Source organism: Podarcis pityusensis (assembly GCF_964106645.2).
Source record: "Podarcis pityusensis genome assembly, chromosome: 5".
NCBI lineage: Eukaryota > Metazoa > Chordata > Lepidosauria > Squamata > Lacertidae > Podarcis > Podarcis pityusensis.
The window spans coordinates 45,929,755-45,948,249 of NC_138032.1; the positions used below are offsets into that span (position 1 = coordinate 45,929,755).

The 18,495-nt window shown below is 42.8% G+C and overlaps 1 protein-coding gene across 1 annotated transcript in view; it reads left to right on the forward strand.

Moving 5' to 3' along the window:
* The window catches only part of SORCS3 (sortilin related VPS10 domain containing receptor 3), a 445,632-nt gene that overhangs the window by 136,386 nt on the left and 290,751 nt on the right, over positions 1-18,495 (forward strand). Inside the window, exon 2 of the mRNA XM_081005898.1 lies at positions 9,907-9,974. Within this exon, the coding sequence (XP_080862024.1) occupies positions 9,907-9,974 (68 nt within the window). The remainder of the gene's footprint in view (positions 1-9,906; positions 9,975-18,495) is intronic.

Here is an 18,495-nt window from a genome sequence, read left to right on the forward strand (position 1 = left end):
ACCCATTCCAGGTGCATAGCATTGTTTTGCCAACATTTGCTTCCTCAACTGACTTGTTTGGAGGCTTTTTCTTCTCTTTTTCTTCTCCTGCCTTCCCTCCAGCAAAATTATGGACAAACATTTCTTTTCTAAAGCATCCTTGGCAATACAAGCATTTATTGTATTGATCATGCTATTCTTGTGACCATTTTACAAAGTCTGGTGGACTCTCGTCTCCCCACTTCTCACTCATTGCCAATTCCTGCCCTATGGTGGTGGGTCAGACAACTGGCTTGCCTTGAGTAGAACTTAATGTTGCGTGCCACTGCAAAAAACCTCTCTGCACTTTAGGTTTTGATTGGCAGGTTTTGATTGCAAAATTACTAGCAGCACTGCTTTTTGCACAGGGTGTGTGTGAATGGCAGATGATTTCATTTTTAATCACAGAGCCACCAAGCCAAGGATCAAAAGAATAAAAAGACCAAGAAGAGCAAGGCAGTTGAGGCATTCACCCTAACTTAATGTCCCCCCTTCACATTCAGTGTAACAAGTTTTAACATATAATAGAATCACACTCTTTGGCAATCCCCAAAGAGGCAGATAGCCCCCACTCTAGTTACATTGTTATTCCTTTTATTATATTTATTAATAATAATAATAATAATAAATTTTATTTATATTCCGCCCTCCCCAGCCGAAGCCAGGCTCAGGGCAGCTAACAGCAATAAAATAATACAACATTCTAAAATCATTTTATTATAAAATTAATTCAAATCAAATTGATGGCAACCATTGGGCTAGAGTTCTGTGAAGATTGCCAAAGGAGGGAGTTAGGCTATGCCCTGGCCAAAGGGCTTCCCACAAAGATCTCGGGGCAGGTTCATGTGGGAGAATACAGTCCTTCAGACAACCTGGGCCTAAGCCATATATCACTAGGTTGGATAGTTAGAAAACACATTGCTAAGATTTTCTCCAAGCACCTTCATTGCTTAGTTTGAGAAGAGCATCTCTGTATCCCTTGGAATATTGCAGATGGTTCGGGGGCACAATTATTGGGTCAGATGCTGCTGTGCAAACAATGCAATATCTGGGTTTTTTCTTTATGTGAACCCCCTAACAATGACTAAATAACAGTAATCAGGTGGCCTTCCATGGCACCCAGACCAGCCCCCTCTGAAATCGACATAAAATGTTCTGTTTACTGCACAGAAAGCAGACCACGTGTTATTTCTAGCCTCCTATTCAAATTCAAGCTGAAAACTCTTGTAGTAATTACAGCGGGATTTAGTGATTCTATTCCCTGCCCCTGCGAGGGAATGCCTGTCTCCAATTACTTCTGGAAGTGTTATGCTCTTGGAGCACTGGCATGATCTAGCCCCTTACATTGTGCAATGGATCTTTTTCTCTCAACTGCAATTTGCAGTGTTGCAGAAAACACCAATGAACAAAGTCCCCACCCCCACCCCACCCCCAACTAAGGGCAACACATCTTTGCAGTCCTTCAGATAATCTGTCCAGGATAAAAGGCAGCTTATAAAATGTAAAAGCAAGTAGAAATTTAGATTGCCCTTCTTATGAGTAGTCTACTACCCCAAGCATTTTCTTTCCCATTTGTAAGCACCAAAGGGAACTAATGGACCTTGAGAACTAGGTGCAGAGGCAGATTTAGGGGAGTGCAACTGGTTTGTCCACACTGGGTGCTGAACTGAGAGGGTGCTGTAGGGGGCGCTTCAACAATGACAAACAATGGAAGGTGACAGGTGGGGTGGTGGTGCTCAATTTTGGCATTGCACAGGGTGCCACTGAAATTTTAAGTCCAAGCTCCACCACTGCTAGGTGCCTGGAAGTCTTTACTTTAACACAGAAAGACTGAGTTTCAGTGAAAACCTTGGGATCACTGTGGTCACTTCCCTTCAAGGCAAACATGAAACCCCAGGGGTTTCCTGCTGTAGAGAAGAATTACTGGAGATCCACAAATCTATAAATTATCAGACAGCTTGGAAGCCTCTGAGCACATTCAGTAGCTGTGCAGACCTTTCATGGTCATAAAATTTTACACGGAAGGAAAATTACTTTAGTTCATTAAACTCTCCTTGTGTTCCTGCCAACTTTAAATTGGAGAAATGCTTTGCATATATCCATGCACCGAGATAGATGGCTCTTTGTTTCTAACAAATTAGAGTGTAAATGCATTCAACTCCTTCTGAGGCATGATAAAGAACTTCAGAGACAACTAAGAAGTGTCAAGTCAAAGACAGTCTCATGTATCAAGGATATATGGTTATTAGGGGAAGAGATGTTTGATCACTTTGGATAGACTACTGAGATGCAGTCACTGCTGATCCCATGCATTGGAACCATCTCTCTTCTCAAAAATCCTGCTGTATCAGCACAGAGATTAACATAGCTCATCTACAAGGCTGGCCACATATTTACAAAGTATAATTAGTAAAGGGACTGCGGAAAGAATGAATCCAACTTCCTAGCAGGCAATGTATGGGAAAAAAACCTAATAAAAAATACCAAAGGGAAATGAATGTGGAAAACAAAACAGATTCTTCCAGCCCTTTTCCATCAGGGACAAAATGTACTGTTGTCTTCTTGCTGAAAGCATGTATTTTTTTATGTTATAAATGTGGTAAACATACAAAAAGTTATATAAACATCATATTCCCCCCACTGAGCTATAGTCCTCAGAGGGGTTTAACAATCAATTGCTGTTTCCAATGAACTTTGGGAGTTGTAGCTCTGTGAGGGAAACGCACCTATTTAACAACACACAGTACTCTTAATAAACTACATTTCCCAGGATTCTTTGGGAGAAGCCATGACTGTTTAATATATTATGACACAGCTTTAAATGTAGAAAGCAGATGGGGCCTTATTGTGACATAAACTTTTGTAGGCAATCTTTTAGCTACTGAAATAAAAGGTACCTATAGGCATTTTTAAAAGAAATCATGAGGCTCTAAGATGTGTGTAGCTAAAAACCACTAAAGAAGAATTGTTGATTCAGGTTAGCAACCTGAAATGGCCCCAAACATTCTTGACAGGCAGTATTAGCTTCTTAGTAAATCACTCAAAATACTACTCTACTAGCACCGATAAACAGAATTCTTTGGCATTCTCACAGTGTAGTTTTGAATGCAGTCACAATTACTAAGTTATTGGGCATGCCAGCTGAGAATTTAGATTACAAAGTCCCTTTCATCAACTCATGGAAGAGGCTCTACACAAAAGCTTGGTATTATTTATAATTATCAGACATAAGTCAGGGTGAGATAATCTTTCGGGAGATGCAGGGAATATTACTCAGTCTTCTTAAAGCTCACAGCAAAACACAGGGGAAATCTGGGTAAAATCCCAAGGTATTATGAACAAACACGGCAAGGAGGAAAACAGCTTGCAAGTATCCCAAAGCCCAGAATTTAGAATCTGAAAAAGACCTGCTACGTTATCTAATCATTTCCTCTGCTAGGCTCCAATTGTTCCCCATAGTATCTTTGCTAGGACTGCTAGATGGCCCTGCTTCAGGTAAACAGGCATTCCCACTAGAGAAGACATCTTGCTTGCTTAAAATAACAGAAGCCTGAGCTTTATCTCTATATAAGTCGGTTTAGAATAAATACGATCTCCACTAGCTGGCGGTGATATGATTTAAGAGTCCTCTATCATGCATTATAGGACGCTGCAGCAAAAAAAGCCACCATCATTTATTTTTATTGATTCAGCAACCCACAGTGGATCATATCTTCCAGTCTTTCTTTTTGCTAAGATACCACCCTCAAAGCCTTGGAAAATTTATCTCTCTCTCTTTTAAGGTTGTGGTTTCATTTTTCTTAAAGCTACAATGTGCATCATAGGTCCAAAGACAGGGCAGAAAACATGGCAGGGAGAAAGAGGAGGGGGGAGGGGAAGAAAACCCTCTGCCATTTCTAACTCGTAATTCCCCTTGGAATCGATCACAGATGAGTATGGGTAAAGTTTGGGTCTGGATTACCTCAGCGATACCACAGATCAGTGTGATATACAACTTAAAGAGCCCCAAATTGCCAGCTCTTTAAATGTGAGGGGAAAAGAGAGAGCCGATCTTTACATTGCAGAGACACTGACTTCAGAGTACAGATAATAGCTAATACGTTAAAACCTTTTAATGGAAAGCAAGGCGTTGGAGGCCTTGTGATGACAGTTGAATGTGATAAACTGCCAGGATAGATTGAAGACATTTGCATAGTCTTAGGAAGCAACTGGATCTCACAGAGTGAACGCCTTCATTTTGTAACTGGTAGCCTGATTTGCTGCTTACAAGTGGAAGGCCATGAACATTTTGCAGCTAGATCTATTTCAACATTGAAGAGAATGTAGTGGGGTATCTGGTTCTGCTAGGGCAAATACTTTTAGGTGCACTATGGAACTCCTCTGCCCTCTCCTCTCCCTGTGTGTCCCCTATGGTTTACCAAGACTACATCAACTTGTGCACTCCCAGAGAGCTCCTCCTCAGTCCTTTTTACTCTTGTCTCATGCTTAGTGTGTTGTCTGAGCATGGGCTTATGGTTAAGGTCTCTCCTTGTAAACTACAAACAAGGTTTGTTCTTGGCTACAGCTAGTGGTGAGCAAGGAGAGACCTTAACCATGAGCTTGGGTGCTGATGACACAAATCGTGGCTTAGCTTGTCATGTCAACCAGACCCATATCCCTCTGTATTCAACTTGTTACACGAAGAGGTGTGCCATATGTGAGGGGAGGGAGGGAGGGAGGGAAGGAAGGAAGTGTTTGCGGTATAATTCACAACTTGAGCACCATGAATGGCAAGTAGCCATGGGTTGCACAATGGGGCACTATCAACCAACTGCAGTGAGTCGATTTTTTTTTTTTAAAGAGGAGGTGAGAATTCATAGATGCAGTGGAGATATTTTTGATTGCCTATTCTTTTTCTTTTTCTGTATGAGTGCCACTAGTGCTTTGGCTTATTCAACTGAAGGCCAATTTAAAGCGAGTGAACACAGGGCTGATCCATCCATGAGGCGGACTGAGGCAGCTGCCTTGGCAGTATCCAAGGGGTGGTGCCTTGGATGGGGAATTTATCAGGTGGGAAGTACTATTTGAACAGGAAATGAATGTGAGACAGCTTTTGATGGTGCATTGGCTGTTCCTGGAAGGCAACTTAGTGTCCCGCTCATGGAAATTTATAGATTGCTGAGTTAGCTAGACATATTCCAAAAAGCCACCCCACCAATTACAAAACAGCACAGAGCACATGGGGTGAGAAGAAAGGTTAACACTAGCAGACAGTTCAGAAAGGTGGCCAGCATTAGCTCATTAACAGTGCTGAACTTTGAGACGGAGAATATGTATTGCTGTATATACAGGCCACATCCATACCATACATTTAAACCACTTTAAACAGTCACAGCTTTCCCCCAAAGGATTCTGGGAGCTGTAGTTTGTTGAGGTTGCTATAGTTCTTAGAGTGGTTTGACAATGAATTCCTCTTCACAGGGAACTTTGGCGTGAGGAGAATAGGGGCCTCCAAGCACCTCTCAACACCCTCCACAAACTACAGTCCCATAATTCTTTGGGGGAAACCATGACTGTTTAATGTAATATAATGCTTTAAATGTATGGTGCTGTGTTACGCTACTTACTTGGGACACATCTCTACAGATACCATCAATCTGCTTTTTCTACAGGGGGACATGGGTGGTGCTGTGGTCTAATCCACAGAGCCTTGGGCTTGCCGATCGGAAGGTCAGCGGTTCGAATCCCCACGACGGGGTGAGCTCCTGTTGCTTGGTCCCAGCTCCTGGCAACCTAGCAGTTCAAAAGCTCCTCCAAGTGCAAGTAAATAAATAGGTACTGCTCCGGTGGGAAGGTAAACGGCAATTCTGTGCTCTGCTCTGGTTTCGCCAGAAGTGGCTTAGTCATGCTGGCCACATGACCTGGAAAAACTGTCTGTGGACAAACGTCGGCTCCCTCGGCCTGTAAAGCGAGATGAGTGCCGCAACCCCAAGTCGTTCGCGACTGGACTTAACTGTCAGGGGTCCTTTACCTTTACTTTTTCTACATTCAAAGAATAAACCCTTCTGGAACATATGATTAAATTTGGGGAATTTAGCTCAGCTGCACCAAGGGAAAATATTTCCCACTGTAACTCTGTCTTTCTATAGTATTGTGTGGGATGCATGTACAAATAGATTATTTCTTCCTTTGAGAATGCTTTTTCCATAAATGGTGCTGTATCCAAGATATCAAGAGAAATTCAGAGTGACAGAAACTAACTGTGCTGTAATTCATCATCATTCACTAGGAAATGAAATTCGTCTTAATTACTTTCAAAAATAGCAAGAGCTTTCGTTTAACAACAAGGGTAGGTAGGAGATACCATTATCAGAGGGGAAAGCATTTCTCACAGGCCAGTCAGGTCATGCTTCACTGGAGGCTGCTAGGCTTGGGCTAATTCAGACATAGCTATGATCCTTTGCACATACAGGGGGGAAAGTGAAAGACAAAGGCTCTCTACAGGGAACCAATGCAGTGTTTTGGCAAAAACATTGGAGGGCACATCTATTAGCCATGAAGAGATCTTTGTCTAGTCAATATCTCTCAGACTTTCTACCTCACAAGGCTATTAGGCAGAAAAAATGTGCAGTGAGAGAACCACGTATGCCACCATGTGGAAGAGGTAAGATCAAGATGAAAGGAAATAAATAATATCCTTTAACTTATTGGAAACAATCCAGAGAAAGAGAGATGTGTCCAAGACTGAATTATCATGGACAGGGGCAGACTTTTGAATTTTTGCACCCTGTGCGAGGCCAATATTTTATGCCCTCACAGGTCACAGGGAGGTTCACAGGATAAAATCACAATATAAAAACACAAAACACATAATCAAAATAAAAACAAGAACAACCCAATAACCCTGCCCACTGCAAATAGAATTTAAAACACAAATACACAATATTTGTAGTAAAACATAAAAATAAGCACCCATCAGGTATCGTCAATGAGTAAATTAAAAGATCAATTTAACTATCAAAATATTTTAGCCATTGGTTTCCCCCCCCCACAATTGCAACCATTCATAGAAGCTATTTAATAGAATGATAGAATTGTAGAGTTGGAAGGGACCCTGAGGGTCATCTAGTCTAACCCCTTGCAGTGCAGGAATCTTTGGCCCAATGTGAGGCTTGAACCCACAGCCCCGAGATTAAGAGGTTCATGCTCTACCAGCTGAGCTATGAAAGGAAATTCATATTGCGATTGATTAATTTTGCGTCCATCTTCACTTTCTTCTCTCATACATGGATCTTTTCAGTTTTGCACCCCCTCAGCTTAGTGCCCTGTGCAGGAGAACCGCCTGCACCACCCTGAATCTGGTGCTGTCTTGGAGTAACTAGACATGGGGAGGACTGTGTTTAAGCCTTATTTAAATTAGTGGTGCTTTAGGACTCAGCTGTATGCACTCTGATTTAGACTTGTAAACAGCCACCTCTCTGGAATTCCTTTGAGGTGTCTAGGATACTGTTTTTTTTCTTTATTTTATGCCACAAATAACTAACATTGGTATGTTTATGGGAAGGTGGGGGGAGAATTGAAACTAGTTGTGTTTCTGAACTTATTTGAAAGGCTGTATTGATCTCAGTGATTTCAATGATATTAAAACCATAGCTGTCAACTTTTCCCTTTTCTTGCGAGGAATCCTATTCGGAATAAGGGAATTTCCCTTAAAAAAAAGGGAAACGTTGACAGCTATGATTAAAACACTTGTAAATTTCTTTGGATTTCATCTCTCCAGCCCGGCCCCAAAAGTGAGATTGGAGCAAAGAGGCAGCTTCTGTTGCTTATAGTTCCTTGCTGGGTAACATCCCAAAACAGGGTCAAGGAGAGAGAAACTTTCTCCCCTTTGTTCAAAAACCTCTCTTTAATTCTATACCTCTGAGGTTTTCAAATGCACCTCTCTCCAAATTCCTCCACCATTGAATAGGAAGTGGCTTGTTATGTGAGAACGTCCTCTGTGCAAGGCTGCAGTTTGGGCTTGTCTGCTCGGCCTGTGTGTGTGTGTAATTTATATGGGTGGCGCGTTATACATTTTGTCTGCATTGTATGTATATATCACAAATGCCTCAGGCAGATCTTGCTGCTTGCCAGAACCCTACACAAGGTTGAGGTCCAAAGGGATGGTTTATCATCTCTCTCTCTTTCATCATGGTTTTCTATCACTCAGAGGTGGGAGGGCAGAATTATTATTTGATAACTACGGAGTACCTGAAAATCTACACTACTTCTGCTACAGGCAGGGTCATTACTCTAGGTTTGCTATACAGCAGTATAAATTGAACCTGAACACATAACAAGCTAAGTCGCGTGAGGCCTGACACTTGTAAGCTTTTGGATGATGGAAGATGTAACAGCAAAGGCCATTCCAGAAAAAAATTTTTAGATGTCCCAAGTTGTGTGGGAAATGGAGTTCAGATCTAATAACTCACATTGAGTGCCAAGATGGAAAAATCTTGGATGTAGGTTGTTATGCTGATGTGTCTACTGCAGTGCTTGGGAACTTGTGGCCCTTCAGGGGTGGTTGGACTTCAACTCCCATCAACCGCAGTCAGCATAGCCAGTGGCCAGGTGTTATAGTCCAACAACATCAGGACAGCCAGAGAAAGAAAGAGATGGGGGCAGGGAGAGATAACAAGCCACCTCCACCCCTAGGCTAGAGTGCTGAGTTAGGTATGTGATGGTTCGGCTCATCCTTGCAGCTTGAGAATCCAAACTATGCAAGAGGAAGGAAATATGCTCACAACTAGTGTTTGCAAAACTGGGTGTACCAACTACAGTGGTACCTCGGGTTAAGAACTTAATTAGTTCTGGAGGTCTCTTCTTAACCTGAAACTGTTCTCAAGCTGAGGTACCACTTTAGCTAATGGGGCCTCCTGCTGCTGTGCCGCTGCACAATTTCTGTTCTCATCCTGAAGCAAAGTTCTTAACCCGAGGTACTATTTCTGGGTTAGCGGAGTCTGTAACCTAAAGCGTCTGTAACCTGAAGCATCTGTAACCCGAGGTACCACTGTAATTGGATAATTTCTCAGATTTTGATTGTTAATTTATTTAAAAGCTTTTCTGATGTACTTAATATTTTTAAAAATATCTAAGCGACATACAAAAATACAGCACAAAGGCAATAAGAGGGTATAATAATAACAACAACAGATCTGACATAAAAGCCAGTTAAACAGTATTATAAAAACCCAATAAAACTAGATGTCAAAAAGATATCGTCGTTTCTGGTGGGGGTTCTGGATACTACTACTACTACTACTACTAATATTTATACCCCACCCATCTGGCTGGGTTTCCCCAGCCACTCTGGCTGGCTCACAGCATATATCAGAACATACTAAAACATCAAACATTAAAAACTTCCTGATATAGGGCTGGAAATCTTCTTTATTCCCCCAAGTAATTTGGATATATTTGAGTCATACGAGGACATGAATGGGTTATGGGTCTGCAGTTTAGGCTGTCATCCAATGCACATTTTCATGGGAGTAAGTCCAACAGAACTCAGCAGGACTTACTTCTTAGTAAACAGACAGAAGCTTGCACTGTACTGTAAGTCAAATAAGCCCAGAGGAAAATGTAGGGAAGAGAAAAGCTAACAAGGCTAACTTTGGTGTTTTATTTTATATCTCAAGATGTTTTGAAATTGAAACAAAATGTTTCTAGCTATGAGGATGCATTAAGCTAACAATTTCTCCTCATTGGCCTCCTCTCCGCTCCTTGCTTGATCCTATAATACCCCAACTTTACTGGATAGATGCTAAGCTCTCCTTTTGGGTGGTTTCAGATGTGTTTTGTATCTATAAATATATTCAGAAGAGTAAAAGTAGGTTTTTTCTCCCCCCCCCCCCCTTCTTCTCCTCTCAGGTGATTCTCATTCTTACAAAGCTGTATGACTTCAACTTGGGAAGTGTTACCGAAAGCTCGCTCTGGAGGTAAGCAGATTATATATCACATAGTATCTCCTGGGCAGATGTTTGCTGCATGAAATGTGAATGTTTGGGATGACAGAAGGAGAAAGAAAAGCTGTTCCCTTCCCCAAAGAAATGTGAGGAAGCCTGTGTTTGCATTTGTGTATGAACATCATGGGCAGGGGACTTTACATTGCAGAGAAGCTGCCTTGGGATCTAGGGGTTCTCCTGATGATAGAGCTTCCTTTAGTTTGCCTCTTTCGATCAGTCATGTGGTGAGACAGAGCTGTAGTGTGGTGCAGAGGAGGGTGGTGCTGAGGTTGTGCGTACACTCAGGTGAAGCCAATTTGGTGTTTCCACTGGTCTGCCCACACAGCCTGGACCTCACCACGGATGTGTTCTTCTCCAGTCCCCTCTAAGTAAGGTGCCAAGACTTCGGTGTTGGGAGGGCATCTCCACGTTCTGCAAACCAAACCAGCTACTGCTGCGTTCAATCAAAGAGTTTCACAAGCACACATGCAAACTATGGTATGCCATTTTAAGATAGGAGTCGGTAAATTTTACAGCCTGAGGACCACACAGCTCCAAGGATGAGTTGGGTAGTGCAAGTGATGAGAGTGAAGGTTGGATGAAATGATTCTATGGTCCATGTGCAGCCCACAGATGGTAGTTTGTCTATGTCTGTTCTAAGAAGTACTGTAGTGGCTGCTGCTGTTGCTGTAGCTACTTCTGCTATGTATGTTCAGGTTTCTTTTCTAAGGCTATGAAAAAGGAAATAAGGCCAGATTTAAAATGTCAGTTAGCTGGCAAAGGAATTTGTTCTCCTGTTAAGGCTTGTCTGGGTGTCCGAGAAAAGATGAATGGAGAATAAATGGGTGACTCTTGAGATTGAACAATAGACCTGTATCCCATCTCCTACAACATTTCTTCACATCCTTCTCTTACCATGTTAAGGGAAAGTCACTTTCAGGAACTGTTTCTGGAACATAACCAGAGAGGAAACGGCTTCCCTGACGGAACGTGTTAATGCATTAGGGGTTAATTGTTCCTAAGAGCTCTTGAAACTTTTCAATTTGCATGGTACCTCTAAAGCCTAATTGCACTGTACTGTGCTAATCCGCAGAGGTATAAATAACCCTGAGACTAATAGGAGGGAGCGCAGTCATTTCCACTTACTGCGTACTTTTCAGGGTATTTAAGCCTTGAAAAAAAACTTTTTTCCTTGTACCTAACAAGTGCAAATGACACAGTGATTATAGTATAGGCATAATTGCTGCACAATCTGGCTCTGCATAAATAATGTAACGAGCCAACAGAAATCCTCTACTAATGCTGAGAAGTGGCTGCAGTGTTTGAGCAGGGTAAAGGGAGAAAAAATGACAGCAGTGCTGAACTTGGGGCCTTTCGGACAGAGAAAGGACGGACAGAAAACATTGGATTCAAAATGCAATTCTTCCTTTTCTGTGTGTGTAAGACTTAAAAACTGTGCAAAAATATTTGCTGAAATTAAAGATCAGAACTTTGTGTTTCTAAAATTACCTGGGAATATTCTTCATAGTGAAAGTTGCTCAAATACTGGAAATGTTTGGATAGTGATGCTTGGAAATGTCTGACAAGAGTCATTTTGTCATGCTCAAGGCTTGGCTAGATAGCTCAGGTTGTGGGTTTGCGCCCCATGTTGGATAGAAAGAGTCCTGTATTGCAGGGGGTTGGACTAAATGACCCTAATGGTCCCTTTACACCCCACAAGTCTATGATTCTTCTGTTTGCAGAAGCTGCCCTTAGTAAGTTTTGAAGATCAGAGTGGTTTTGATTAGAGTAACTGGAATGCAGGAAAGAGAACATCTCAACTTTGAAATTGAGCAGAGGTTGAAAAGAATAGGACAATTCTCAGTAACAGGAGGTGAAAGGAGGTCAGCTAGCAAATCTAGCCAGTCTGGATGATATGTTCATGGCAAATCATTCATACAGAGAATACTGTGTATAGCCTGGGCAGCCATGTCTTATTTCATGTCACTGTGTAGCTACTGCAGACCCAGGAGCTGTTAGTGAGAATCAGCAGCAATGCATGTGGAGAGCACAGTTCCTAGGAACCATCTCCCCTGCAAATACATCCCTTGGGACATTTGGGAAGCATTGTGCAGAGACCAAAACAGCTGTTCCAATTTGCCTGAATAACTTGCAGGATGCAGGACACACAGACTGCCCAGTTGTGTAAGAATTCTTAACAAGACACTTATAGCTTCCAAACTGATTGACCGGGCAAAGTGGGAGTGTTCACTAGTCTGAAACTGCAATCGTTGGGTAACCACAGTAATAAAATGCATGCACTGGAGAGATGTGATAATTGATGTGAGGCCAGTGACACCAGATGTAGTGACTGCAGGGGCAGAGCATGGAGGGCTTCAGGGGAGGCTGCTAGTTGTACAGTTCTAACATCACAAACTTTCTTGGTGGGATGCTTGAGGAATTTGATTTCTGTGAAATCTGTTGTGAACTGGCTGCTGATGTGTGGATTTGAAAGTAATTGTGCTTAAAATAGGATGGAAGGGACTCATGAATGAAAGCATGTGGAATTGACACAGATCAGAAAAAGCATGAGCCATCCACCTATAGCTACTTGTGATAGACAATTCAGTGCATAACTTGTGACAAACTGCTGGTAGCAATTGGCAATACCATATTTAATAGGGATTCTATATATAAAAAAAAGGGATGTTCTTAATACTGTAACTTTGAATAAATCTAGTTCGTAAAATTTTATAACCAACTCTCTGGAGCACAGACCTTTTGTTGTTGTTATACAATGTCAATATCTTCGGCTCACAGGCAGAGGTACCTGGCCTCCCCCGAGGCAATTGAGCGAGATACTGTGTGTTTACCGTCCGTCTGCGACCTCCGGCAGGCTAGGTAAACAAACCGGCGATCCTCCTCAAACGTGAGCAGGACACACCCTCCTCCTTCTCTCCCTCCCTGCACTCCCCCAGGGAGGGGAAGAAAGACAGACAGGAGTCCTTTCTACATGTTTTATTCCTGTCACTCAACAGTACATAGAAATGTGACTGTTCCCTTCAGACTCCATCAGAAGAGTCACACACTCCTCCCCTGTACTTCCAGTACAGGTCATATAACACACTGAGCTAACATCCGGTGCTCAGTACAGAGAATAGGCTCCACCTTTTCTCCAACAGTACATCTGCACTGTTTTGCATTCCAGCCATCTGGAGCTGGCTTTTGCCTTGGTGCTTTTTCCTGACATCCTCCCCCAAAAGCATCAATTGGCAAAACATTATCCAGAGAAGAGAACAAACAGTCGTCATACATATAACAGTCCCCTGTTGTTTCAGTTCCACCCTTGGAACTTCCCACCACTGGTTTCACCAGTGTACCTCTCTGGTTGTCTGGCTTCCAAGGAATGAGTGCTTCTGCATTACCTTGGCTAGCTACTCTCTGTTGTGTCTTTGTCTCTGACTTAGACACTGCTTTAACCTGCTTTGAGTTGTTAACAATAGCAACACATGCAACAGCTAAGTTAGCAAACTCTTTTGAGTACCTCTTTGGTGGTACACCCTTTGTAACTCTCTCAGACCTGCGTATGAGGTTCTGATCCTCTGTGCTTACTGGTTCAACCTTTGGACTCTGTTGAGAACCAGTAGCAATCAGTGGTTCTTCCTTCACCTGTGAAGGTCTATCCATTGTGTGAGATTTCCTCTCAATGACTGTTACAACTGAACTCTCTGAGCTATCACTGTCATCGTCATCAGTACCACTGTAATCTGTGACATCAGAAAAATCATCATCATCATCTGAATCGTTTCCTGTGGGAAATGTCTGTACTATCCGCTCTTGCTTTGGAGCACTCTCTAGGAACTTTGTGAGAATCACCTGACCAGATTCAGACAACATTACTCTGTAGAGACCCTTTTCATAACCCACAAAAATGCCTCTGGCATTCTTTACTCCACCTGGAGCTTCTGTTCTCACATGAGACCCGAAAACCTTAAAATAGGCAACAGAAGGTTTTCTATTGAACAGCTTCTCAAAAGGAGAACATCCCAACTCTGTTGAGACCTTTCTCAGCCACACATGAAGATAGGACGCTAGCGATTCGGCCCAATATTCATGTGACAAATGTGAACTCAGCAATTGCGCATTCATCCCCTTTTGCAATTCTTTGTTCACTCTAACACAGACCCCCCTGTTCTTGCGAAACTGCAACTTTGTGGTCTATCCCTTTTCCATCCAGGAACTTCTGAAACTTCTGTAACAGAAAAACTTGTTTGTCATCTGTGAAAAGACAATCAATGTTAGCATCATGCATATTTTTAACCTTGTCACAAAACTCCTGAAACTTTTCTAAAGTTTCTTGCGGTTTCTCCATCATATAAACCCAAGAATAATTAGTGAAACAATCCACACACAAAAGGTAATATTTTGCACCGCCTCTAGATGGTTCTAGAGGACCAATCACATCAGCATACACCCGCTGAAATGCTCTGTCGACCTTCTTGGTCTTGGTCACGTTCCTGGTGCTCACACTGGTCACACCTGCAAGAGAGATTTCGTTAGAAACAGAAGAATTACATTTCATGTAATCACTTTGATCAAAAGTCAACAAATACAGTCCATCTTTCTCTTTGGCAGTAAGAAACAGTTCTCCATCTTTGTAGATCTTGCAGCTTTTAGCATCATAGGACAGTTTCAGTCCTTTCTTTGCAATCTGCGACACGCTCAGCAGATTAAATCTCAGTTCTGGAACCAGGTAAACATCACTTATTGTCAAGTTCAGACTCTCAAGATACACAGTCCCAATTCCAGTCGCTTCCAACTCTTGACCGTTGGCCTGTTTCACAGTGAAGCTTTGCTTCCTCAACGTCGAAAATAGTCCTCTGTGCGGGCACATGTGAACCGTTGCGCCCGTGTCAATTATGAACGAGTTCCCAACATCTGGCGTGGTTCCTTTCGCCATCATAGCCTTGCAGGTTTCACCTGGCACTTGGTACGGCTTTTGCCTGACGCCTCAGGCTTCGTAGAGCTGCTCTTTGCTCCTCTTGACTGGCGCGGCTTCTTACAGTTTCGCTGTAGATGCCCAGTCTGTCCACAATTTTAGCATCGGACAGCACTCAATGCTACACCATGCTTCCCAGTAGCATCATCAGTGGGGAGATTTGAACTCTGTTCTTCCCTCCCCCTGTCAGCAACACCCATTGCACCTTGTTCAGGAACACCAACAGTTCCAACAGCCACAGTTCCTGCACTCTCCCCTCTGGGGTCAAAGCTCTCCTCAGCTTTCGTTGAGCTCTTAGGAACTTGGCCAGCATCATCTTGGCTCACCCCTTCTGGGGTAGTTATCCATCCAGACCCTGATGAATAACTGTCTCTGGTTAGGGGAGATGAGTTAGGCAAGTCTCCCCCTTCTTGGCATCCATTTTGAATCCAAGCCTCCAGCTCACACTGTCAAAACAAACTTGAACGTTGTTGCTCTGGAAAGCACCTCTTCTTTCCAGCAGCTGTCTGTTGAGCCTCTGGCATCTTTCAGACGCTTGCCTTCTCCCTTGGAGCAGAGGAGGACAATCCACCAGCCTCTCATGCAGATGTCCGATGAATCGCAACCATTCGAAGGCTGCCATATGTCAATATCTTCGGCTCACAGGCAGAGGTACCTGGCCTCCCCCGAGGCAATTGAGCGAGATACTGTGTGTTTACCGTCCGTCTGCGACCTCTGGCAGGCTAGGTAAACAAACCGGCGATCCTCCTCAAACGTGAGCAGGACACACCCTCCTCCTTCTCTCCCTCCCTGCACTCCCCCAGGGAGGGGAAGAAAGACAGACAGGAGTCCTTTCTACATGTTTTATTCCTGTCACTCAACAGTACATAGAAATGTGACTGTTCCCTTCAGACTCCATCAGAAGAGTCACACACTCCTCCCCTGTACTTCCAGTACAGGTCATATAACACACTGAGCTAACATCCGGTGCTCAGTACAGAGAATAGGCTCCACCTTTTCTCCAACAGTACATCTGCACTGTTTTGCATTCCAGCCATCTGGAGCTGGCTTTTGCCTTAGTGCTTTTTCCTGACACCATTACCTTATTTTTGCATTTTCGCTGCTGAATTTTTCTCTGTCTTCAGCCATTCACACGTGATTGCATGAATAAAGTACTGTGGAAACAAGCAGTCTGCAAATAACACTTCTGCAATTGTAGGAACAATATACTTTCTGCTGCACTCACAGAAAGTAGGGCAAATTCTGTACTTTCTTTGCTCGCATGACACTTTCTCCATATGATCACATATACAGAGATGTGGAGCGATGATGGCTAAGATAACCAGCACCCTCTTCCATGTATCATTTTGCGATCAGAATTCTGCTTTCCCAAAGCCCTGTGTTGGACAGCATAATCTTCTGGTTTGGCTCTCCCTGCTGTGTGTGTGCCAGCAGCTAAAGTAGCATCGAGGGATGCAACAGGAACATCTAGATTAACAAATTATGATACATACATGCCAATAAAGGGGGAATCTCTCTTTCTGAATATTTGCCAAAACATAATTAAAAAACAAGTGGTATTAGGACATCCTTTTTCTTTACTATGTAGAATATGTTGCGAATGCAGAGAATATGGTTTATTGAGCATGAAAAGCTATACTTTGCCTTTCTATTAAAAAAATGCGGCTAAGGACATCAAAATCCACAATAAAAAACTAATCCACATAAGAAATAAGCCAAAACACAATAAAAATAGCTACAAATAAGATAAAAGCATATAAAAATGTCATCCAATTAAAAACATCATTAAATTAAAAACAAAGATTAAAACATAGAGAAGAAACATATCATTTCAGTAGGCAAAGCAGCTGTTTAAATGAAAAGGATTTTGCTTGCTGGTGGAAAGCCATCTAGAAGGGACTAAAAGCCTTTCTTAGAAGGGAGTTCCAAAGCCTGGAGGCAGCTGCTGAGAAGGTCATTTTTCGGCTTTCCATCAAGACGAGACAGGTGTTGGCAGAAAAGGGAGAACGACCTGTTAGCACCTGGGCAGGCTTGCATGGAAGGAAGCGGTCCTTTAGGTAACCTGGTCCCAAGCTATTAACTCTTGCAAAATGCTGCATCAAGGTTCTATTCTGACATTATTGCCATTGGTTCTTACAGCTGGAAAACAACAGTTGTGTTGTTATTACTGCCACAGGGTGGATAAATTGCTCAGTCCTCCTTCTCTTTTTCTTTTTCAGTGATTTAGTGAGGGGCTGATCAGAGTCCAGTCACTGCAGTCTCAACAACTGACACTGTGCTAGTACTTGGCTTGGGTCCTGTCACTCTCCTGAGAGGGAGTGCTTTTATCAAACACCAGCCACAATGTACTTTCACAGGAATGGAGGTGCTGACAGGGCTGGGCCCAGGGTGTGTGTTAGGGTCGCCATTTGTACCAGAAAATTCTGGTAATGTCTGGGATTTCGTCTATTTCCCCATCGGAAGCTGAAGGTCTGTGCATTAGTGTTGTTGCCTCCTAGACGGCGATTTCGGAAGCCTGCTTGCTTCTTGAAATATGGCAACCCTGGTGTGTGTGTGTGTGTGAGAGAGAGAGAGAGAGAGAGAGAGAGAGAGAGAGAGAGAGAGACAGACAGACAGACAGACAGAGTAGTCACTGGCACTGAGTACCAGCATCTCTGTTTTTGCTGCCCATTGTAGCCATTTGTGCTGGCACACACAACACTTTTTTCTCTTTTATTAATATATGAGTACATGCACCTTATATTTTTTAAAAATAAAAAGCATTGCCTGGGCCATGACATATTCTGCCAGAAGGAGGTAGCCAACATGGTGCCATCCAGATGTGAATTTTAGCCCCCCTCATTCCCAGTCAACATGGCCGATGGTCATGGAAGATGGGACAGGAATTGTAGTCCACAGCACCTGGAGGCACCATGTTGGCTTCTTTGTCTTAGACCAACAGTGTTTAGAAGATCTTCTCCAATCCTTTTAGAGGATGGAACAGGACTGGAAATGTCCCAAAGTATTCTCCAATCTTTCCTGACTTTACAGTGGTTTCTGTATCCAAAGTTCAGACAGAGGTATCCGATGGACCTCTGGGTACAATAATTAATATTTTATTGATTTTTTTAAAAATGCAAACATGCAATTCACAGTACTGGGCACACACCCTCTCAGCAAATGTACATAAATATCTCATATATTTTGGAAGTTCCCTGTATTGTAAAGAAATGTAGTGAATGGCAACAATTCAGCATTACACTGTCCCTGCATCTAAAAATCCTCCTCTCTGTAAACTGATCCCTCCTTACTTTGCCCTTTGCCTTTCCCAATGTGTATATGAGCTTCAGTCAATGAGTACTAAGTTTGGCAAGAAGGGAGAACCAGAAGGAAGACTGGACAAAGGAAGAAAAGGCATGAGGAGAGGAGAAAGAGGGTCTGTATCTCAGTGGTAGAGTACCTGATTGGACTGCAAAAGGTTCCAGCTTCAATCATTTCTAGGAAGGGCTGTGGGGGACCACTGTCTGAAATCTTGGAGAGCTGTTGACAATATTCAGT